At 37.1% G+C, this 26,226-nt stretch overlaps 1 protein-coding gene across 4 annotated transcripts in view; it reads left to right on the top strand.

Moving 5' to 3' along the window:
- The window catches only part of LOC113514705 (uncharacterized), a 32,817-nt gene extending 6,667 nt beyond the window's left edge, over nucleotides 1–26,150 (top strand). For 2 of the 4 annotated variants that reach the window (XM_031912538.2, XM_031912539.2), the window contains exons 2-4: nucleotides 11,816–11,912; nucleotides 17,692–17,865; nucleotides 18,095–26,150. In XM_031912538.2, coding sequence (XP_031768398.1) covers nucleotides 11,816–11,912; nucleotides 17,692–17,865; nucleotides 18,095–19,041 — 1,218 coding nt within the window. In that variant the 3' untranslated portion in view covers nucleotides 19,042–26,150. Of the gene's footprint in view, nucleotides 1–8,712; nucleotides 8,920–9,496; nucleotides 9,531–11,815; nucleotides 11,913–17,691; nucleotides 17,866–18,094 lie in introns of those variants that run through there. The other 2 variants (XM_052898618.1, XM_052898652.1) reach the window with 2 other exon arrangements.
- The last annotated feature ends 76 nt before the right edge of the window (nucleotides 26,151–26,226 follow it).

Below are 26,226 nucleotides of genomic sequence, written 5' to 3'. Positions count from 1 at the left end.
TTCCATCTCTTATAGAACCTGTATAGAAAATTTTATGATTGTTTTAGTAATTAAGGCGCTAAGAAGTAGCGAGCAAACTTACTTTTACATTTATAATATTGGTAAGGATCATTTATTTTATTTTTTACACTAGTAAGTACTTATGTTACATATTTTTTAATATATATATTTTTTTAATTTTAAATAATTCTGACAAAATTTTTCCTGTTTCCCTCACAGTCTAATTAGCCGTATACCGTACAAACTAAATTTCAATTATCTATATCCTTAACTTCACTATAACAAACAGATATACGTATGGACATCGACTGTATAGTATTGTATATATCTATATTATATAGAAAACGGGGACCCAATTTATCTCGACCAAAGATACGGGCACAAAACCGCGAGGAAATTTAATCTGCTATCCCCGTCGTTGAGTTTAATGCCTATTTATCGCTTATTTTTCATCTCGAATTTTATTCTCTTCTTTGCCAGTAAGAGACGGAAAACGTTCCGTCTCGTAAAACGTCTGTATTTGTGGTAACATTTTTTTTTTACATACAGCCAACACACTACTCAAGCTAATCAGCCAGTAACTTTTTTTACTTTTTTTTTCAGTTCGATCTCTTTGATTGTGGAACACAAAAAAAAATTATATAACGAATTTTGAATTAGTACATATATGTGTACATGGCGGACTTAATGCTAAAAGCATTCTCTCAACACAGAGAATACTCGAATGCGGTACTACTAATTATTGATATACATACATACTAAAATTACATATATAAACGAGTAAATATATATAAATAACAAATATATTTACACATATATGATATATACTATATTATACACGAAATTAAGAATAATATAAAGCACTTACTGCTCGGATAAAGATAAAAAGTGAGCGTGAACGCTTTTTTTGAAAGACGGTTTAATCTATCTATCTAGTTTAGACGGTTATTATCTCTAGTTCGCACAATACATTGCTGTCTGTTCGTGTTCTAATAAGTAAATATTACAGCACCCTTTTCTAATTAAAACAGTAGCTATACACAAATAGAGTTCAATAAATTACGTATAAAATGTCACTACGGACAAGGCAAATATCGATTCCCGCGGCACAGATCCGAGATCCTACTTAATTCCTTCATTTAAGCATTAATCCGCTCATAAACTGAGACTGCCTGACGATTTTTAGGGATAGAACGACGGCAGCCAATTGTCACTCGGTTTAAATTGGAGTTATGGTAAATCGATAAGCTTGTGATCAGTTTTGTCAGCTACTGTTGTCTGACGGAGGTTTTATTATGTTCGAAGATTCCTTTGTACAAGTACCTTGTAGTTATTTATCTTAGCTTGTTAATGTAATACAATTGGAACCAGCTAATGTGTATATGAGAGACATTCAAAAACAATTTATTTATTTATTTATATGCTTTTGTACATTCACTTATAGTATAGACATTAGGTTATAACAAAAATATACATAGGCAGACTTATCCCTTAAAGGAATTTCTTCCAGTCAACAGTATGAGAGGTCGACCTCCCCGTGATCCCTCTGGAAACCATAGTGCTGAATTCCAGCTGTATTCATCACGATGAACTAACTGATCTGATCACCTATCATTCCTCACTGGTGCACATATATCGTTGGCGCAGGCGAAGTTATTATTCCTTTATCATCCATTAAAAAAAAGTAAAGGGCTCTCCCATAAAGGCCAAAGGGGGGTTTTGCTAGTAGTTGCCACGCTTAACAGGCGGGTTAGCAACTGCACTTAAGCTTTGGTGATGTTTAAAATGAGACTGCGTCCCATCCATCGACCATTAACTTTTCTTAGTCGCCTCTTACGACAGTCATGGGAAAGAAAGGGATAGTCCATTCTATGCTGGGACCACACGTCAAATAATAACAAAAATCTTTACGATTTCTAATATTAATAGTCACTCATTTATAAACACTCATTGTTCAAATTTAACCGATCTTTCAACAATTATACTAACTACTTAAGTATTCACACTTACTATGTAAAGGTCACTGCGTGGTCCCGGCATAGAATAGGCCACCCATTCCTTTCCCGTGGGTGTCTTAAGAGGCGACTAAGGGTGGGCGAGAGTTGGGCAGCAACGACCCCCTTAAAATATCTCCAAAGCCTAACTGCGGTTGCCGATCCGCCTACCAAGCGTGGCAACTACTGGCAAAACCCTCCAAAGGGGAGACTTATGTCCAGCAGTGGACAGTTAAAGGTTAATATGATAATGATAATGTAAAAATTAACAAATAAATGTTACCTTTTTTTATCCAATTATTTATTACCTGAGAGACTTTGTACAAAAGTCGATTGCTTAAGTACCTCTGTCCCATTCGTGTTTCAACCGTGAAGCAGTTGTGTTTGCATGGCTGTGTTTCGGTTTGAAGGGTGGGATATGGCGTGAATTTACTGGGTACAGAGGAATAACACCTGAGTCCTCAGGAATGGCAACGCATGGGGAATATCATAGGCGAAACAGTACACACTGTTATGTCCATGGTACTGTTCATGTCTATAGGCGACAGTTAGCACTTTCCATCAGGTGGGCCGTTAGCTTGTAGTTGTATAAAAAAAATGTTTTTTTTATTAGTGAAATCAAAGTCATATAATCAAAGTGATATAATTCATGTTTAAAATTAAAGGAAAAATGGTTAAAACAATAAATTTGACAGTTATGTTTTTTTTTCTGCAATGGACATTAAACAATTTGTCCAGACACAATCAACTTAAACTTGGTCTTTTATATAAGTTTTAGGCATTCAATGTTATGATGGAAATTTCCACCAGTATGCAAAGAAGGTTTAAGGCGATATGAGGTAATAAATAAACTCCATATTTATACATACATGTGTATCACGCCTGTCTCCCATTTTTTCCATTGTTTTTAAAAGAAGACTTTTTAAATATTTTTTTCAAAACCAGCTCTAATTACAAGTTATTCAATAGTTATTTATTTATTTATATTTATTCGCATGCCATGTGGTACATATTAGATATCATAATAAGTAAGCACATAAGATACGTGACATCCCATAGGGACACCGTAATTCACAGAAAGAACCATCCACTTTTGATGACAAATTAAAATTACATAGTATTATTTATTTTTATTTATAATATTATATTATGAATTAAATGTAATAATACATATTAGCTATTTATCTTCAAAACATTCTTATTATATTTCGTAATGCTATTATTGTTTTGTTTTTTTTTTTATACAACTTAGAATGGCAAACAAACTGACGGCCCACCTGATGGAAAGTGGTAACAGTCGCCTATAGACATGAGCAGTACCATGGACATAACAGAGTGTACTGTTTCGCCCATGATACCCCCCATGTGTTGCCATTCCTGAGGACTCAGGTGTTATTCCTTTGTACCCTGTAAATTCACGCCATATCCCACCCTTCAAACCGAAACACAGCCATGCAAATATAACTGCTTCACGGTAGAAACACGAATGGGACAGAGGTACCCAAGCAATCGACTTTTGTACAAAGTCTCCCTCTGGTGATTGATATTTGTAAAAACATAATTGTAAATCAAATAACCATTAACAAGTAATGAGAAATCGTTTATTGCATTTTCAAATGTAACTTTGTCACGTGGAATGTAAAACTTCCTTAACATTTATCAGAGAAATAGCTCAGTCCCATTCCAAGGTGCCGGCATCTCTAATAAAAGGCTCTTGTAAAAACAAACGCTCACACTTGAGTTTTATGTTCGCACCTCGCGCCTCCATTTGTCTCGCCCCCTGTCGCAGAATGGCGTAAACTGTTGCAACTTGGCCCCCATCGTCCCTCAGCCTCATCCCCCTGACACTTCGAGCTTGTAGCACCTAGTTCTGTTCACTAATTGTGTGTTAAGAGTGCTCCGGACCATTCCCTGATATACATCTTACAAGTATACTGTACAGCTTGTTTATTATTCGATATTGCAAAAAAAAAAACTTTTAATCGACTGCAAAAAAGGGAGTTTTCAATTCAGTAGTGTTTTTTATTTGGAGCATAGCATTATATGGGTGTGAAACATGAACAATGACGCAGAAGGAAAGAAAGATGCTTGAGGCATTCGAAATGTGGATATGAAGGAGAATGGAAAGGATAAGCTGGACAGAAAAACTAACGAATGTGGAAGTCCTGAAAGAGTGAACGAGAAAAAAACATTAATTAAAAATAATAGAGAATAGAAGAGGCAAAATGCTGGGCCACCTTATACGACATGACGATTTTTTTAAGAGCATAATAGAAGGAAAAATAGAGGGCAAAAGAGGAAGAGGAAGACCGAGTATTAACTACATGGGACAGATAAAGGAAACACTAGGCGGCATGTCGTATAGGGAGATAAAGGATATGGCCTGGGATAGAGCTGGCTGGAGGAAGATGCATGAATTAGTTGCACCGACAAGAGGAAACTCTTAAATGAAAAGAGAGAGAGAGAGAGTATTTTATGTTTGTTACCACAGAACTCTATCATTTTTAAACTAATTTGAAAATCTGTTTTTTGTTTCAAAGTATATACTTTCATATTAGTACCCTTAGAAGTTACATTAAATCCCGTTCAATAGTTTAATTCTAAAATCTAATGTTACATATTGTTTTTAAATCAACACTTTTAAAAGTCACTTAAATGCAAAGAACTTACTTTTTTTATTTAATCCGTCTATAAGCTGCGATAAGTTCATATAATAAATGTACTTTACGAGCATATTTATCATCCACAACGGTAAAACTACCGCCCCATGAGGTTTTATAGCCGTGAACGTATGCATTTTCCTTTTTTTTTTAATTAAACCGTAACATAAAAATTCTTAACACCAGAAGAGTAACCTGACTAATACTTAAAAAAAAATTGAAAACGTCAAAGACAATAAGTGGTTTCTTTTTAATTGCCAAAAAAAAATTAAAAATCGAATCTACATCTATGATTACTCACAAAATAAACGTACCTACCATTAGTCCATGGAGAAGTAATAATTAATATTGTGTATTATGTAATTTTGTATGGATTTTTTTAATGTATCATACATGTACTGTTGGTATGTGTTAATAAATAAATAAACAATTATTAATAAATAATCTTGGAGATATTGCACACCGCCATCTAGCATGCAAACTGAGTAAACCTCGTCCTATGCATACTGAACTTATGTAAATTACTTAAATATTTTTCGTGAATACCATAATACCTTTCCCTAGAGGGAGGAAGGGGGATTGTTAGTAACGAAATGGCGTGTTTCTATTAGTATTGATGTACTCTATCAGGCCGACCTCCACGCGATCGCCCCTAAAAACCATCGTGGTTAATTTCAGAATAATGACGAAATGCTAACGTAACTACCTTCATCCTCAACTATCATCTATCACTGGTGCCCCGCCAACGTATACCGATAGCGCAGGCCATTTCATTTTTACACAAAAAAAACCTTTTCTCTTTATCCCAAATAAATTTATGATTAAGCCAGATTACTTTGACATAAACAATAGGATCGAATGATCTAATATCTGTAACGTACTAGTTATGAGGTTTTCACGTGGGCAAACTGGAATGGGCGTACGAAACCCACTCGTGGGTTTGAACGTGAAATTGGATTATGTGGGTTTAATGTAAACTGATAAATCCAATATTCAGACGCCTGATAGTTCCACTATAATCTATTTAACAAATAATCGATTTGCTCATCTAAAGGAAAATTTTAAAGAGAAAGTATTTGGGGTTTTTTTTTTGTGAAATAGTGACAAACAAGCGTACGGCTTATCTGGCGGTAAGTGATTACCTCAGCCCGTAGACAGAGGGAGACTTTGTACAAAAGTCGATTGCTTGGGTACCTCTGTCCCTTTCGCGTTTCAACCGTGAAGCAGTTGTGTTTGCATGGCTGTGTTTCGATTTGAAGGGTGGGATATGGCGTGAATTTACAGGGTACAGAGGAATAACACCTGAGTCCTCAGGAATGGCAACGCATGGGAGGTATCATGGGCGAAACAGTATACTCTGTTATGTCCATGGTACTGCTCATGTCTATAGGCGACGGTTATCACTTTCCATCAGGTGGGCCGTCAGCTTGTTTGATATTTTAAGTTGCATAAAAAAATATATATGTAAACTCGCTTTGCTATAAACTCTATGTACTGGTAAGAAGTAACCTACTTCAGCACGCTCCCTTAACTCACGCAGTACGGTTATTTAATAATATTATAAACATCATTGATATATTTATTAGTAGCCTGCCAAAAATATTAGATAATGAGCTCCCTGCTGAGGCTTTCCCAAGAGACTACAGCATGGGGTTCTTCAAAAGGGGGGTAAAGAGGTTTCTTCAGGGTCGACAACGCGCGCGTAATACCTCTGGTATTGCAGGCGTTCATAGGCTACGGTAACCGCTTACCATCAGGCGGACTGTATGCTTGTTGGCCATCTCAGTGGTATAAAAAAAAAAAAGCGGCTCAGAAATATCTAGAGTCGGGTTAAATACATTTATTATAACTTTGTATGTTAGAACACTAGATTTATAACATTGATTTGACTTTTGCTTTTATAGTGTTCTAATTATTTTTAATGAATAAATAAAATAGAATAAAATAACAAAATGTTGCGGAACCCTAAAAAGCGTCGGGTTATGGTCGGATTAATTATAAGCCGCTTCTGAAATATGCACACCGTGTACCTGAACACAGTCGGCGAGCTTAATGTGCTTGCGCTGTACTCTGCAAATATTTGGCTTGCAATTTCAAAAACTGAAATATATACTCTATACAATATGACAAACAGAATTTATCTTGTAATTTACAGATAAACAATTAATTATAAATAGATAATGAGATTTAAGACATAGCTAAAACTAAAATTTTTAAAAACATTGCTGAAATTTTATTATTAAACTTTTTTTTTTATAGAACTTAGAATGGCAAACAAGCTGACGGCCCACCTGATAGAAATTGGTAACCGTCGCCTATAGACATGAGCAATACCATTGACATAACAGAGTATACTGTTTCGCCCATGATACCCCCCATGCGTTGCCATTCCTGAGGACTCAGGTGTTATTCCTCTGTACCCAGTAAATTCACGCTATATCCCACCCTTCAAACCGAAACACAGCCATGCAAACACAACTGCTTCGCCGTTGAAACACGAATGAGAGAGAGGTACCCAAGCAATCGACTTATGTACAAAGTCTCCCTCAGGTATTTATTAATTAATTCTACAATATGAATATGAATAATTATGAACTACAGAATATATTAAATAACTATATAATACTAATAACAATTACGATATAAATAGATACACACCAATATTTAAGTAATGAATAATAATAATAATACACAAAATACGTACCTATCGTGATACAATTTCAATGACTGGGTAATATGGTAACAGATTCCTAAACTACATATTTCTAAAGTGAAAAAAAGTGTCGTCCTCCTCTCACGTACTCGCTGTGCCCAACAGGGTCCATAATTGAATTTGAAATGTTATCTACTAATTTTTTTTTTAATTTATTATCACAAAAAATACAGAGTTACAGAAATTATATTACATTAGGAATGTTATGTTACATTACATTATGGAATTCAATAATAACTAAATAAATAAATACTACATATACTTAATATTTATTTATTTATATCACCGTTATAATATCAGCCGTTAACTCTTCACTGTTAAACATAGGACTACCCCATAAGGGGGGTTTTGTCACTAGTTGCCCCGCTTGTCTGACGTTGTTGGTTGGATACAGCACCTAGAATTTGGCGATGTTTTGGGGACACTGCTGTTCATCCCTCAATCATTATATTCCTTTAGTCTTGACAAATTAAATACGATAAATGCTAGTTAAAAATAACATCGAATTGTGAAACTCCTATATGTAGTCAGTACTCCTCAATGTAGGATTACCTCCGTTTGACTACGCCGCACGCCGTTGAAATCTTCGTAGAGATTCATTACACGTAGTGCCGTAGAGCTTGTCTACAGCGCTAATAGTAGTGCTACGGTGCTTATCGTGCCGCTACGAGCTTACCATTGCGCTACGGACAGAGTACGTATCCTACCGTGTTTATTATATTAGTATATATTTTAGATAAATTTTCAGAAAGTTAAATTGTCGAAAATATATTCGAGTAAATCTAATTTTAAGATTTTTTAATAATTTAATCATTATCATCATATTAGCCGTTATCTGTCCACTGCTGGGCATAAGCCTCCCCCATAGATATCCATAAGGAACGGTCCTTAGTCACCTGCATGCAATAATACATAATATTAATACATAATTCTAAGACATAGAATCTAATTACGTTATGATTTAATTAAAAACGAAATATCGATGTATGCAATAAAAAAAATTATAATACAAAACATATTACTGATAACACAAGCATGAACACAATTCTGCACTATCGACGTACTGGTTTCAATGTCATAAACATGGAAAATTCGGTAATTTAAAAAATGACATTTCATGTGTCCAAAAGTGCATCACCGGGAAGTAATTTCGGGATCTTATGGCATCAAGAGATTATGGCGAGCTGCAGTGCGGGGAGCGGGCGCGAGTCGCGGGGGAGGCGAGGGCGGGCGCGGCGTGCGCACGGGGCGCGGGGGCGGGCGGCGCGGCGGCGCGGGTGGCGGGGGCGGGGGCGGGGGCGGGGGCGGGGCCGCGACCCGGTCACGACTCGCGCCCAGTGCCGCCGCGGCCCTCCGCCGGCGCGCACCGCGCCCCCCACGCTCACGTGATCCCTCTCATAACCTATACGTGCGCCGGGAACCATACAGTGACTACACATTATTGTTTAGAGTTATCTCAACACTGCAGTGTCGGAGAAATAATTTTAAATAGGAACATTAATAAATTAAAAAAAAAAGTGTGCGGTGAAACATGATAGTCGAGATACAAGAGGTATGTTTTGTGTCGTTTACGGTCCCGATAACTCGTCAAAGGAAGTCGTATATATCGCGTATCGAGAAAATTGACAATCGCCCCGCCACGAGCCACGGCTTGTAATGGACTTTTTACGACCCGAACATCGATAGCGATAGGAATACTGCACCGGACGCACTAACGACCGGTTGGAACGTTAATTTTGTCGCTAGTTTTTTAATGCTCTGAAATATAGTGACGTCTTCACCATTTCGTAAATGTTTTAAAGAAGTAGGAAAGTTTTTTAATAGCTCATAAGTTCAGGAGTCCCAGTCTAGATTAAAGATCGTGCAGGGCGGCGATGTCAGTGGGTCAACGCACAGTGCGTGTGGGGCGGGTGCGCGGGGGGCGGGGCACAGGCACAGCGGTGTGCGCCGCGGACAGGGCGGGGGTGGGGCGGGGGAGAGCGCGGGCCGCGGCGATGTGCACGGCCGTTGCACCGCTGCAGCCAGTGCAGGCGCTACGGACGCCCGCTACGCGCTACGAAAGCGTAGCCGCTACGCCGTAGCCCCTGTAGGGCGTAGCATGCAGTTTATAATGATATTTTAACTCGTAGTGCTTTAATTAGTGCAACCACTTGTGATCTGAAGGTGATAGATGAAGGCTAACATATTTGTTTTTTTTTATTTATTAGTTGATAAAAATATTAAAATGTAGTTTAAAAAATTTTACTGATTTATCAAAAAATAAATATAAATAAATAAGACCAGTAAATTATATGATCTGATCTATATATATATATATATATATATATATATATATATATATATATATATATATATATATATATATATATATATATATATATATATATATATATATACGAATATACATAGTAAAAGATCGACGAAGTAGTGTAGTAAGCCGTAAACAAAAATAATATAAAAAAAGTAAAACAACTATCAAGTTGTTGAAGAACATTTTTCGTAATGTAAATATATTTTCATTATATATTTTTATTTCTGGTGCAATAGAAAGTTAAATAAATAAATAAATATTTAATCCAGAGGGAGATTTTGTACAAAAGTCGATTACTTGGGTACCTCTGTCCCATTCGTGTTTCTACCGTGAAGCAGTTGTGTTTGCATGGCTGTGTTTCGGTTTGAAGGGTGGGATATGGCGTGAATTTACAGGGTACAGAGGAATAACACCTGAGTCCTCAGGAATGGCAACGCATGGGGGGTATCATGGGCGAAACAGTATACTCTGTTATGTCCATGGTACTGCTCATGTCTATAGGCGACGGTTACCACTTTCCATCAGGTGGGCCGTAAGCATGTTTGCCATTCTAAGTTGTATATATATTAGACGACGTCATCCAAAATTTTTTTATACATACATAGTATATATAGTATATAGTTGTATTTTTTTCATGTAACTTTCTGTAAAATTTGTGGAGAAAATAAATAAATAAATAAATAAATAAAAAATAAATAAATCACTTATCCACCGACTCCAAACAGAGGGGAGTTCTCAACCCTATTGTATATTAATGTTTATATTTGTTACCTCATAACTTCTTCAGCTGTCAACTGAATTGGAAAATTGCTTTTTTTTTTATCTAAAATGATATATTTATAAATTTATTACATAGAAATTTTATCAAATTCAGTTCAATAGCTTTTACATCAAAATAACTGGGTTTTTTCGTGAATTTTTTTTTTTCTAATTTGTATGTTTATTAAACATCATTTACTGTACCATATACATACATACATACATATCTGTCACGCCTGTCTCCCATTAGGGTAGGCTGAAACAATGGAACGCCAAATGCTTCGATTCAAACAAACCTCTTTCGCTTCTTCCACATTCATCAATCTTCTCATACGTACTGTACGATATACAGCATCGTATATTTTGATATACGGAGAAAATTTATTTGGAATCAATTTTAACCGTGAAAACAAATCAGCCAAATGGTTTGGCTTAATAATTTTTAATTAAATATTTATTTATTTAACTTTAAGTGCAATAGGCACCAGAAACAAAAATATATAACGACAATGTATCTTGCAGATTGGTCTCTTAAAAATTTTCTCAAAATTGCTTTAGTAATTTAGTTTCGAAATCAAAATAACTGGTTTTTATTACAATTGAAGTCTTTTTTTTGGGAAAAAATCTCTATATATATATATATATGTATTTCATATTTATAATAATAAATATATTTATATTGTAAAATAGATGCATGGATAATTCTTTTTACTCTGTGATCGTACTTAAAACCTATAGATCTTATGGGTTATCTCAGCCATGAACTGGCCACAACTAAGTACCGGTCTTCACCATAGACCGCCATGAAAACCATCCTATATTACCTACATCACACAGTACTTCATAAATTTCTTGCAAGATATTTGAGATCGTCGCTCAAATTTATATATTATATATATTTATTTTACTTAATTAATGTATCTTCCCACCATAATATGTTTTAAATAACTATTATTATTATATCAGCCGTTAACCGTTTACTGCAATTTTTTTTTAATGGATGATAATGGAATGGTAACCCCACCCGCGCTATCGGTATACGCTGGCGGGGCACCAGTGAAGGATGATAGGTGATAATGAAAAAGCAGGTCAGTTAGCCCGTCGTGGTAGAAACATCTGGAATCCAGCATGATGGTTTCCAGGGGGAACCACGTGGAGGTCGACCTGACAGGGTATATTGCTTGCAATGGGACTAGTAGTATGCATTTCTAACAATCCTTTCCCCCACTACTGAATATTAACTTTCCCCATAAAGAGGAATTGTTTACAGTAGTTGCCACGCTTGGCAGGCGTCTTGGCAACAGCAGTTAGGCTTTTGGTGACGTTTAAAAACACATGCCACTGCCCATCAAATAACTAGTTTGTATTTATTTTCCAGGAGGTTAGAGGAAAGAGGCCTTTCAAGATATGGGACAGTTCGCGGAACGTGAGGAAAGGGCTGGTGGTCACTAGCTTCGAAGAGTTGATACACAGAGGTGAGGCAATGATAATTGATAAACTTACGCTATTTAGCAACGTCAATATATCTAGTAATCATTTCTAAAAATCATTAATTCTTTAACAATCACAGATTCTGTGAAATTTTTTTTTTTATACAACTAAGGACTCAGGTGTTATTCCTCTGTGCCCAGTAAATTCACGCCACTGAGTTTAAAACTAGTTGGACATACCCGAATTTTAAACGTGAATAAGGTCGAAATAAGTAATTATAATACAGTATGACTCACGACAGTTAATTTTTAAAGTCGATAATTTATATGTAGTGGTACCTCGATATACGTGTCCCCTAATATACAAGTTTTTTATTTTTTTTATACAACTTAGAATGGCAAACAAGCTTACGGTCCACCTGATGGAAAGTGGTAACCGTCGCCTATAGACATAAGCAGTACCATGGACATAATAGAGTATACTGTTTCGCCCATGATACCCCCCATGCGTTGCCATTCCTGAGGACTCAGGTGTTATTCCTCTGTACCCAGTAAATTCACTGCCGTATCCTACCCTTCAAACCGAAACACAGCCATGCAAACACAACTGCTTCACGGTAGAAACACGAATGGGACAGAGGTACCCAAGCAATCGACTTTTGTAAGTCTCCCTCTGGTAAATTGCATTATTTGCATTACTTACAGCACACAAACAACAATAGACATAAATGCACCGTGGAAAAAGATAAAAAAATACATGTACACAAATATAAAATATATGTATACAAATATAAAAAAAATTTACTGGTAAAGCAGCCAGCATTGACCTTCTATTAAAAAAAATTTCAACTGTACTTCTAAGCTGACGATTTCTCTTTAAACTAGCTGTGAATGGTTCGTTGGATAGAACAATAAAATAGAAAATACTGAATGAAGATATATTTTCCCTAGTACAATAATAGTGATATTTTATAAAATGACGTTCTCTAAAAAACAAAATATTCATTGACATAAAAAGAAAATAAATAAGTTCTCTTTTTAAAAGTGACATGAATAAAACCTCAACACTAACCGCTGAATGTAAAAGTTTGGAATTATTTGTACGAATATATGGATAAATAAACACTAATACTTCTAAATCATGTGAACAAAACCGCAGGATATATGTATAATGAAATGAAATGAAATGAAATTTATTTGCTAGAAACATTGTAGAAAATGTGTTGCATTTGTGAAGTTTATAAGATGTCCATTATGTTTCGCCACATTATATATAACTAGCAACGTCCAAACTACGTCATGGTATCAGCACATTGATGAGACAGGGCATCGTCGGCCGACCATTGAACGGTGACAGTTCGTAATGTTGACCTTCGCGCCCTCCAGACTGGCTGCCGGCTCGTGTACTATATTGATCTGAAAGAGCACAGGTACGACGCGGCCGCACTGTACTTACTGCGGCACAGCGTTGCCACACTACACTAGGTATTGTTTTCACAAACTTTTGGGTAAAAATTTTAGTCCTCGCGAGTCTTCGGAGAAATGAAAACATTGGAGGAATTTTCGAAGAACAAAAAGGTTGATAAAGTTTACGCCCAAGTCAGACCTATATTAATTTTATGAGCATTTAATATAATGTTTTTTTTTTTTTAAATATTGTAAGATAACCAAAAAACACTAAGTTCAACCGTGACAAAAGCAGTTATTTCAATTTGAAAATCAATTTTGATGACATTTCTATAGGACTAATCCAAAATACTATTCTTTCACATATAAAAAGAGTAAATGACGAAGTTCAGCGGTAACTAACATAAAAAAATGCAACCGAATTGAGAAATTCCTTCTTTTTATGTCGGTTAAAAATGAATAGAATATAGTTCATTCTGTGCCGTGACCACACGGCTTTAGGTATTTTTTAAATGTACAAATTCAATACAATATTATAACAACGAAGACAGTAACATGAGGAGAAGAAGTCATTTGTCAAAAAGGTGTTTTTTTTGCGTAGGGGTTTCATGACAAAACATAGTGAAAACCGAAATAAGTTTATTTTTCGATAAACGTTAACGAAAAAGTATAAATTTGAAGAAAAACCAGAAGGAGACTTTGTACAAAAGTCGATTGGTTGGGTACCTCTGTCCCGTTCGTGTTTCAACCGTGAAATAGTTGTATTTACATGGCTGTGTTTCGGTTTGAAGGGTGGGATATGGCGTGAATTTACAGGGTACAGAGGAATAACATCTGAGTCTTCAGGAATGGCAACGCATGGGAGGTATCATGGGCGAAACAGTATACTCTGTTATGTCCGTGGTACTGCTCATGTCTATAAGCGACGGTTACCACTTTCCATCAGGTGGGCCGTCAGTTTGTTTGCCATTCTAAGTTGTATAAAAAAAAAGTTTTTGAGGTTTTGGATAAAAATTAAAAACCGCACCTGGCAACCCTGACCGCTCTCGCACTGGGTGCGAACTATCGGAACGGGCTAATGAACTGTATTGTTCTAAAAATAGACCGAGCGCCGCTTATGCTTACGTTTTTAGAGTCGAGAGACGTTTACATGCAATTTAAGGATTATTTTATGCAGCATCGTCATCCTTTAAGATGTGTTCTATTATTTATGACACAGCATATTTTTACCTTCTATTACTGGTGCTACTTCCAATCTTCCTCGTTTCTATATTTTCCTATTTTTTTTTATGCAACTCAGAATGGCAAACAAGCTGACGGCCCACCTGATGGAAAGTGGTAACCGTCGCTTATAGACATGGACAGTACCATGTACATAACAGAGTATACTGTTTCGCCCATGATACCCCCCATGCGTTGCCATTCCTGAGGACTCAGGTGTTATCTCTCTGTACCCTGTAAATTCACTGCCATATCCCACTCTTCAAACCGAAACACAGTCATGCAAACACAACTGCTTCACGGCTGAAACACGAATGGGACAGAGGCAACCAAACAAACGACTTTTGTACAAAGTCTCCCCCTGGTGATCAATATGCACTCTCATCAATAAACACGCATGCATTTCAGTAGGAAAACTCATTAGTTTTTCTACTGGACTCCATACGTACAGAGTAGCAAATAAAAAGCTAGCACGTAATAAAAAGATATTAATGTATGTATTACTTTTACCAGAGGGAGATTTTGTACAAAAGTCGATTGCTTGGGTACATCTGTCCTATTCGTGTTTCAACCGTTTTTTTTTAACAATAAAAAATGTTTGGATCTTTACAATAAACTGTTTGCGGTGTGGTTATGTCCATGGTACCGCTCATGTCTATAGGCGACGGTTACCATTTTCCATCAGGTGGGCCGTCAGATTTCTTGCTATTCTAAGTTGCAAAACATATGTAGCGGCGTAGAACGTCTACGGCGCTTACAAAGGTGCTACGGTGCCGGTGCAGCGCCGGTAGCGATACACGTAATAATCCCACAATCACAGTCGAGCTTTCTTTTTCAAGTTGGTTAATTGTTTATTTATTACATCTTGACGCCTTTACGGATCAGCTAATGACATGGCGAAGTGGAACATGATAACTTCAAGTAGTAGATTGTTTTATACATTTATATCAACAGTTAACTGTCCACTGCTGAGCACATGTTTCCCCCATAAGGGGGCTATAAATATTATAGTAAACGGTAACTTTGTTAGTTGATATTAATTATGAATAATTAATTTTTAAACTCGTTAGCGATATGTAGCGGCAGCATCGGGTGCCACTGTTAGCTGGTTGGCTAACTTGTATAAAAACCTAATACAAAATAAAAAAAAAAGACTAGAAAAAGTATAATAAAATCGTACAAGCATGGTTAATAAACTGTAATCTTAGTACTTGATGTTAATTGTGCCTAATTAGTTTTCAACTTCGTAAGCTGTGTATAGCGGCAGCATCGGGTGCCACTGTTAGCTGATTGGCTAACTTGTATAAAAACCTATTACAAAATAAAAAATACTTGAAAAAGTATAATAAAATCATATAAGTATGGATAATAAACAATCAGCTTGTTAGTTGATGTTAATTGTGACTAATTAGTTTTCAAACTCGTTAGCGATATGTAGCGGCAGCATCGGGTGCCACTGTTAGCTGGTTGGCTAACTTGTATAAAAACCTAATACAAAATAAAAAAAAAAGACTAGAAAAAGTATAATAAAATCATAAAAGCATGGATAATAATCGGATAATCTTGTTAGCTGATGTTAATTGGGACTAATTAGTTTTTTAAATTCGTTAGCGATATGTAGCGGAAGCATCGGGTGCCACTGTTAGCTGGTTGGCTAACTTGCATAATAAGCTATTACAAAGTAAAGTTGACCGGAAAAAATATAATAAAATTATAGAAGCATCATAACAAACAATAACCTTGTTAGTATCTGTTAATTGCAAGTAATTAGCTTACAAACTAGTAGGCTGTATGTAACGGGAGCGTGGGGCTCCGCTGTTAGCTGGTTGGTTAGCGGCAGGTCAATCTGATTTGCCGCGCAGCTGCGCTCGCCTGACCCGATTGCACCGTTTAGCTCTCGGGTCGTTCTCGGACGCCTCCGTTATCTGCTCATTCGTGAGCCCTATTTACTTTTTAGCTGTTTCCATTATGTTTTTGGTTTTGATTTCAATTTTATTAAACTGATAGAGAAAGAAATAAAGAAAATGCAAATCTCATAGAGAAAAAAAGAAAGCATTTGTTGCTAACAACAAAAATAATTATACTAATAAGTTTAACAATAGGAAACAAACTTCAAATTTGATATTGCCAACTTGTCTACCACACAGCATGCGCTACAGAAAATTATTTGCAACAACGCTGATATTCCATAGCAGCTAAGTATGACATCACTGATGACAAGGTAGCTTTGTTTTGTTTAACACAGAACTAGCTAATCAAATTTAGCATCACGCAATTGATTGACATTGTGACGTTTATTATATTTTTTTTTTCATTTAAACGACTTTAAATGTCAAATTAAGGGCCACTTGATAAAAACTATACCTGTCGTCTGTAAACGTTATGAACTAACAGCTATTTCTGCTTACCTAAACAAGTTTTATATGAGTACATTCATATACTAAAAAATGTGCTGCACCAGTACGTTTTTGTTACCACCTACTGCCCACATGAGAAAGAATAAACCGCCAGACATTGCTATCTCACTCTAACTCATGCATAATATATAGTGTTGTTAACATATTTATAAATAGAATCGCATGCCACTTGTCTATAGAAGCAGACAACTAAGGTACTATATCTCCGTTCAGTTATATCACTGCTATTTTTCACCCTTGAAGCCTAAACAAAACTATACAAGCACTATTATTAAGACAGTAGCCAACTCTTGTAGGTAGCTTTATACAGTCTGTTTTTTTTTATACAACTTAGAATGGCAAACAAGCTGACGGCCCACCTGATGGAAAGTGGTAACCGTCGCCTATAGACATGAGCAGTATCATAGACATAACAGAGTATACTGTTTCGCCCATGATACCCCCCATGCGTTGCCATTCCTGAGGACTCTGGTGTTATTCCTCTGTACCCAGTAATTTCACGCCATATTCCACCCTTCAAACCGAAACACAACCATGCAAACACAACTGCTTCACGGTTGAAACACGAATGAGACAGAGGTACCCAAGCAATCGACTTTTGTACAATATGATGTGAGTTGAGCAGCACGATGGTTTGCCATGATGTTGTTAAAAAAAAAAAACAAAAAAAAATGATGTGCTTTTTAAGAGGGCAGACGCTCCCTAAAAAGTAATTTTAAATATTCCAATAATATTCGATTTATTTCAATATAACTAATAAAATATGTTGTACGTGACAGGCAAGGAGAAGTTGTCAGTAGCGGCGAGCGAGCCGGTGCGGCTGGTGCTCGAGAGTGACGGCACGCAGGTGGAAGACGGCGACTATTGGCGGACGCTTCCACCCAATACTGTGCTCCTGTTGCTGCGGCAGGGCGAGAGATGGTACCCCACGGGTGTCGACGTCATCAAAGCTGGTACGCACTAATTGATTTTGAAGTTTTAATTTTACGTATGATTTATAACGATAAAAAAGCTGACGACCTACTCGATGGAATATGACAATACCTATAATGTATACGGGAATTGTAAACCTCTTTCATCTAAAACTACTTACATTCTAGCAAAATAAATTAATTTCATTTTATTTCTTTATCTATTTGTAACGTCTATACATATTCAATGCATGTCCTTGATTGTTTACAGCTATATCGGCAATCCCGAAAATAGTATGCGAGACGATCCATGCACTCGAACTGCACGATGAAACGCCTTCATGGAAGATCATGGACAACAAAGGGCGCGTCACGGTGGTGCTGCACTGGGACCAGCGGCCGCAGGCGTCGCCAGCAGCGCGTTCGCCTTCCCGGCAGGCCAAGCCCGACCGGCGGCCGTCTCTCGTGATCCAGACCTCGCTGGACCGGCCACAGCCGCCACCACCACACATCACCGTAGTCAACCACGACGAGCCCGGGCCTGCGCCCAGGGGGCGCCTATCGCGCGCATCTGGCTCGCTCGAGCATCCGCCTGGCCCGGTGCATGTACACACCGCAGAGTGTCGCGCCGGCGCCGCATCTCCCGCCCCCGCACCGCCTTCTCGCCCGCCGCCCGATGAATGCGACTTCCATTGTTGTGCGCTACACGAAGAGGGTCGACGAATCGCTGTTCACAAGAGCGTCGCTACCTCTCCCATTCAAGATGCCCAGCCGCGTGCTTCTCCCCAAGGTCGCCCTAAGGGCCACGTGCGCTTTCTCGATGCAGAGTCGGCGCGACGTGGCGACCGCGACTCTTCTGAGAGTGAGACCGAAAACACGCTAGTAGAAGACGAGGCGGTCACGTCAGAAAAATTTCTTCTCCTAATAGACCAGCTGAGCGTAGACCAGAAGCGACACCTTACAATCAAAGATATCGGCATAATCTTGGAGAGACTAAGCTCAAAGATTCTCGACGTGGAGCGGCTAGACCGCGAGTCGGAATCGGACGACTGCTACAACTGGACGATTAAAGCGACGATAAGAGGCGATGCGCTTCGGGAGCTCGGCGTTATTTACAACGGGAACTATTACGCAATCAGCGAACACCCTGGCTACAGGGAGGAAAACGAGGAGGCCGGTGACGAGGGTGAAGAAGAAGAGGAAGAAGACAGACTCTGATCGGGCCTGTGCGGCGCCGCAGTGCCCGCCGCCGCCGCTGCAGTGCGACACGCCCTGTGCCGCATCGCCGCGCGTTGAGCCGCCGGGCGCTGCGTTCGCGTCGCACCCGCACCGCACCGCACCGCACTCTATCGCGTGTACCCCACACGATAACTGACTCGGATCTAAGCAATACTAATCTAACGAGAGTCAGCCAGATACACGATATCTTATTGACCGATCCGAAGCCGGGGTCGCGCGAGCACCCGCTCTGAGCGTGGACCCGAGCCGCAGTTTCGTCGAGTCCGAGAGAATGCAGAAGGAGTAATGAAAAGAATGCTTGATGGATACAACCGTTCGCGGGGGATGTGTAGTGATCTCGCACCGATACGTAGAATAATCGCATCGATCTCTACGCGTTTTGCTGGCACTGCCTGCGTCAGCGCTCAATCAGAGATCGGCCTATTTCCTTATTTAGTGCACGATGGAGATAAAGCCGGATGGATAAAACGTCAGTGAGGAGCTCAGAATGGATGTCACATCACAGTGAACGATTAGAGACTTATATATGAAATTTATTGCGGTCCCGCCTCGCGCCGTCGACCCGACACGTCAATTCGCGATGCGAGGCGCGCCGCGAAACCCTAGTTAATAAATAGCGGAATTATTGTAAGTAAAACTGACTTCCTATCGATTTCTAAGGTGATTACTTAAGTGTACGACCCGGTGGTCCAGTACCGAGTCCCCGTGACTACGCCCGACGATAGCGCACACTGTAGCGTACTGTATGTTATATACTACCCGATGACACCGGAAACAACAACAGCACAAATATTTATCATCGAGATCGTCAATGTTCTTAGGTAAATAATAAATTATACACGTGTTAGCGACGTTTTACAATATAACAGTCAAGGGGGGCCGCCGGCCGCTGCGGGCCCGCCCACCGCCGGCGGTGGGCGAAGCCAGCAGCGTGCACACTGTTCTCTGGCCCTCCTGCACGCTTCCTTGACGGTTTTATTAAGATTATCTTCACATTGCGGCTGCATTATTTATTCTTGTACGTGTTGGCCTAATGTTTTGGGAGGAGATCGTTTCTCTTTACGTAATTTCTGCGGCTGCAAAACGGATCATTTCGTCCCGTTGCAGTTGTATAGAATCTAATAACACCACAAAATACTGTGAGTAAGACTCCAAAAATACAATAAATATATAAAATGTTTTACTGTCTAATATTATACACGTGGTATTCGGCATAAGTACATACCTAATTATAACTGACGATGTCAAATAATTTTGTTCGTACATAATATATTCATTTGTACTCGTACGTACCCGTGAGGAGTTGCATGAGTGACGCGGAAAGCGAATAACTTTGAAAGCTGTTGTGATTGACTAATCTAACGGTATGTCCGAGAGTTGTAGAGCTGCTGAACAGGGTCCTAGCGAGCTGCTCGGTACATGTGCGCTAATATTGTACCCATAATAAGAGCCCTTGTAACAACCGATGATGCGACTACAAGATTGCGCCAAATTGCATACACTCTACTAGCGCCAAAGAGTTTCCTGCGAAAACCATCACCGAGATTCGTTCATTCCTGTGTGCCGACCGCTCGCCGCTCGCCAGGAGATAATAGTACCAAAACACAAGACGATGTTTCAGAGAGAGCACATAACATTTATATAATAGATATATTAAATTATATTAATTAATAAATTGAATGTTATAAAAGAGGTTGTAACTAAAATACGAATATACCGTCAGCGCATCGTGTCATCGTGCCAAATGGGGTATTGGTAGTTGTAAGTTGATTCTTGTATTTATTAGCTATATCGTACTACGTGTAGTATTATTGTATAATGATTTTTAATTTTTGTATAGTACCGATATGTGAGCGGTTCACACACTAATGTATTATATAAATGAAGTCTAATAAGTTTTACATCCCCGCGGGGGTTTCATAAAATTGTAAAGTTATTTAAGGTGTAATATTAACTATTATTATTATTATTATTAAATTATTATTGAATACGTGATTACCAGCACCGGTCACCTGTCAGTGGCAAGGTCATGTTCAGTTTGGTTGGTGGTTCGCGCGTTCGTTCATTGGTGGCGCATGGCGTGACTCGTTTGTGTCTATGGTCGAATGTGTTTGGTGAAATACTTTTGGTGTACTTGCATTACGTAACTAAGTACTTATATATATATATATATATATATATATATATATATATATATTTGTATGTTTTGCTTGTCTATCGTTTATAATTTCTCATATGTTCACAACGGTTCATGAAAATTTCAACTGTACTACCTCATATTTAATTGTAGTCAAATATTCATATTGTTTACAAGTTAACATCTCGATTACCCTTGTTCTAGTTAAAAAATACAATATATTATCTACGTGTAAGAGTTTTTTCTGTTAAGTTTTTAGCAAACACGTCACGAGCTATACGAATGTTAGGTTAATGCAAAACTTTAGAGTCGCTTCGTTTTCATGAACCGGTATGCATTGTATTTTTGATGTTTTTCATAGCATTTTATATTGATGGAACCTCGGTTCTAAGGTTTGATATTGTGACTTGTTCTAAAGGTCGGTTCTTAAATTGTCGCTATTAATATTAGCTATAAAAATTTCTTTACTCTTGATCCAAATAAGAGAGTGGTCCGACTGAACGGTCAGGCCGCCTCGTAATACCAGAGATGTGTTTACCTGCATGACTTTATGGACAGAAGTTGTGAAAAAGTAATTCGCAGGAACGAATTTAAATAACAACCCTTTGTAATTTTTCTTACCACATTAGTGACTTCAGAACGATACAATAATTTCTTTTGTTAATAAAAAAATCTTGGATTTTAGCGATATTTCTAAGCTAATGAAAACAAATTGTAATCTTTTATTGCAGGCTACTGTATCATAGAGTAGGGCTGTTCTATTTACTATTCAGATAACAACAAAATGTTAACAACAAAATTTTTATTCAATTTAATAATTAAATAAATAAAAAAAAAAACATTAAAATCCTTCAGTGCTGTACGCCTGTATTAATACCTAGGATTGCCAATAAATTAGACGTATGTTGTAAACTTAACGTGAAGTCACTCTTGTGCTATTTTAGTAGCTATGGAAATTTCCGTTCCTTCGATTTAAAAGTTTTCGTAATTCGTTTGTACAGCTAATGGTGAGTCTATGGTGTTACGGACCGTTACGCACATTATAATAATATCTAGTTAAAGCGTTCCGTTTTAATATTTTTATGTGTATAGGAGTAATAATGAGGTAAATAGTAAAAAAAAAAAATGGTTCGTGGCCGTGCGGTTAAGGCCCGCGAGTGTATCGCGCGCGGCTGACAGATTCAAGGGAGCTGACATGCGGGCGCGTGACAAACAATAAGTACACATGTTTACCTAATATATAAACTGTACGCAAGTCACTTATCGGTACACGACTTGTACTATTTTCTATGGTGTTTATGTCTATGTGGATGTGTGTGAGGTCAGCGTTATTTGAATCTATCGGCCGCGGAGTACAGTGGTAAATATTGTTGCACCGGCCAGTCAACAGTGACGCCCCGAGAGCAATGTTTGCTTCGTGGTGCGCCGTGTATGTGTACGCGACTGAAATAATGTTAGGTAACGCCGTCTACTGTTGAACGCAGCGGTAACAATATTGAACAGTTGAACATGTCGCCTACATGCGGCAATGACATTTCAACGGGTAAGTACCATAATGTCTTCGTACACTTCCATCCGTCGAGTTTATCGAAAAGTTCAATTTTTGCTAAGATACTAGTCGCCTCGTTACAATGTCATTGCTCGTAGGTGCATTATCGATATTAAATACATAACGTTTAGGTATCTATTACGATTAGAAAATACAATCCCGGCATCCCGAATGACATAGGCCACGGGTCGTTACATATACAGCTATAATAATCATATATAAATTTATTATATAAATTAAAACAAATAATTAAAAAAAAATTCAATGACCATAAACTAAAAAAAATAAAATTGTCATCAATAATCAATTTTAATACAAGATTTTAATCTTATTCTTATTTCAATTTTCTACCAAAAACTTTTGGTAGAAAATTGAAATGGTAGTTTTTGGCGTCTGTGGTCATACAAAAATTATTTTTATTTATTCCTTGTAATTTATATAATAAATTTCTATATAATTATTATAGCTGCATATGTATCAGCCACTTGCCTTGTGTCATTCGTGATCTCGGGATTGTATTCTCTAATTACGATGTATGGTAAACGATACAGTTTTCTCGATGGTAACTTGTGTTTTGGAGTACCTATCGTTTTTATAGTGGTTTCGTTTCATAATTCACAGCGCATGTGCAACAACAAAATACGTAAAATATTGAATGTTAGATGAAATATCATAACCGATACAGTGTAATAGCACCTAGGATGCAATTTAATTTTAATATTATGTGCCAAATCGTTTTATATACTTATGTACAACAATATATAACTTTTATTATGTACTTCTAAACAATTAATATAGAATTATTGTCATTATAAATCTACCTACATATTTTTGATCGACATTAAAAAGAAAGAGGTTTATGGTTTTTAACATCGTAACTCCGTCAGTTGTAACCCGATTAGATTTTTTTTTTTTAATTAAATTGGTGCCATAGAAATTTTATCATAATGGGTTTAATTTTTAAATCAATATTTTTCTGTAACAACATTTTGCTGTAGTTAAAGTTGATTGTTTTATGAAACACAGTTCTGTAATAAACATTAAGATGTCTAAAGTAAAATGATATAAACAGTACCTATACAAGTCTATTTTAGAGAGAAATAAATTAAAGTGTTTGTATTTAGAAAAAAATATAAACAAAAAATTTGAACTCGCTTACCTCCGGATATGAATTTGACAAATGTCGCAAGTGTATGTAGGAACTTTGATTTTAAGCCCTCAATGACATCTAACGAACACCAACTAAATTTAGTTTAGTTTCTCATAGACTTTCTACATAAAATGTACCTACGTCGAAAAAATTTTGAAGCACTTTAGACTTTAAAGTATTGACAAAAAGTTTAAAGTATTTTTAAAATCTTTAAAGTATTACAAACGGTATTTTCAAAAGGGTTTACTGAAATAGTTTTTACAAGATTAGGTACAGGAGGTAATGTAGACAGATAATACTCTATTATTACCTACTTGCGTCATCTGTCTTAATTCATATCTTGTTTCTTATTATACCAACTTTATTTCTTTCACAAATAAGCTATGCAAAAAATAACAGCATGCTATATTTTTCCTTTATTTTCCCCGTGAATATAAAATTTGAAAAACGGCTTAGCGAAAAGAAATTACTCTGTAGTGTAGAACCTTCGTTATTGCTTTTCGAGGTACGCAGTCAAAATAAACTATAAATTTTATGAGATACATAATAAAAGTTATATTGGAGTGCCAATAAAAATATTAAGTACCTATATTACTTAGTTAATGTGAGTTGCCTACACAGAAATCATTCAACCTTACTTAATATTCCCAATATCTTAATAGCCTCGTCTTTTTTATAGTATACTAAGGGTTAAAACAATCCCCATATATGACAAGTTACAAGAATAAATTGATAAAATTTCTATATTTAAGTAGCTATGGCAAAACAATAATCGTATGTTTTATATATGTTATATAATTTTTTTTTTACAATGGCGGACTTATACCAACTGGTATAAGTCCGCCATTGTAAAAAAAAAAAATTTGTGAGTCAATATCTGTCACTGTTTGTCCACAACAACCTTCAAAATTTTTCACTCTCTCTTTCCATTTAAGAGTTTCCTCTTGTCGATGCAACTAATTCATGCATCTTCCTCCAGCCAGCTCTATCCCAGGCCATATCCTTTATCTCCCTATACGACATGACGCCTAGTGTTTTCACTACATAATTATATTTGTATGTCTATATATACATATTGGAAATTTTTTAACTCACTGTGTTTTTGTCGAGCGTTTAACACTTTGCGACACAGCGTCTCGAAACTTTGTGATGCTCTAAACGCCCTCTGAAGAAGACTTCCAGATGAAGTCGAAGCAATTGACGAAAACGTCAAAATCATTAACTTGCCATTACATATGTATTTAGACATCGATTATAAAATGAACATAAGTTTAACAAGAAATTATATTTGTATTTTTCCAAAGGTTGAATGGGCGAGAATGCTATTTAACGTTAAGTCCGCCATTTTATACCTTTTGAAATATTGACCATATAAAAAAAAAATAAATAAAATAAATCGCATATTTAATCCGAATTTAGACCGACCGAAGAAGGTGAAAAACACAAGGAAATCCTAGAAATATGATTTATTTTTATTAATATAATCATATTACAGATGAGATTTATTTAATAATTCTTTTTATATTACTATTTAATAATAATAACAATGCGTTGACCGATTTCTGTGAGGCACACACACACACACACACACACATACACAAATGAGTAAAATCGTGCATCGGCACATCACTTCACTGTAAATCATTATTGTCTATGATGGAAGTCTCTGGAAACTATATAACGGTATGCTTGATGATGTTTATTTTCATAATTCGATTAGGACGTACGTGGGGTTTTTTTAACGGCTGAAAACGAAACGACACCCCGCCTACGCTATCGGTAAACGTTGGCGGGACACCAGTGAGAGCTGATAGACGAGGACAAAAACAGGCCAGTTGGCCCATCGCGACGAATCCTCCAGCGGTAACCGCGCGGAGGTAGGCCTGGCCTGGCGAACGTGGGGGTTGCAATAAGAACTTTATTATGTTGGTACAAACGGCGAATAGGGTTTCCTTCTCGTGTTATAAAAATAAATGTCCAATTGAACGGACTGATGTAAAGATCTGGCTATTATCTGGATGGAATATTTTTGCTATGTCATATTACAGAGACTTCAATTGGTGACATGTCTATTAGATTGTACCTTGTCAAAAACGCGTTCGATTACACGCTCTGTAATCGCAGAGTTATTTTTATATTTCAACACCAGTGTACGACTGAGGCAGACCGGTTTATGTTTGTAACACTAAGCGACGTACCCGACACAACTTCACTGCCACTAATTTAAAAATAAAAATATTGGAAACGGTATATTTCAGTGTTTTATTATATCTAACTAGAGGGAGACTTTGTACAGAAGTCGATTGCTTGAGTACCTCTGTCCCATTC

The sequence above is a fragment of the Galleria mellonella genome, unplaced genomic scaffold, assembly GCF_026898425.1.
Source record: "Galleria mellonella isolate WM207_F2 unplaced genomic scaffold, CSIRO_AGI_GalMel_v1 utg103, whole genome shotgun sequence".
Classification (NCBI taxonomy): domain Eukaryota; kingdom Metazoa; phylum Arthropoda; class Insecta; order Lepidoptera; family Pyralidae; genus Galleria; species Galleria mellonella.
Note: the sequence above shows the minus strand (reverse complement) of the source record. Positions and strands in the feature narration are given on the sequence as shown.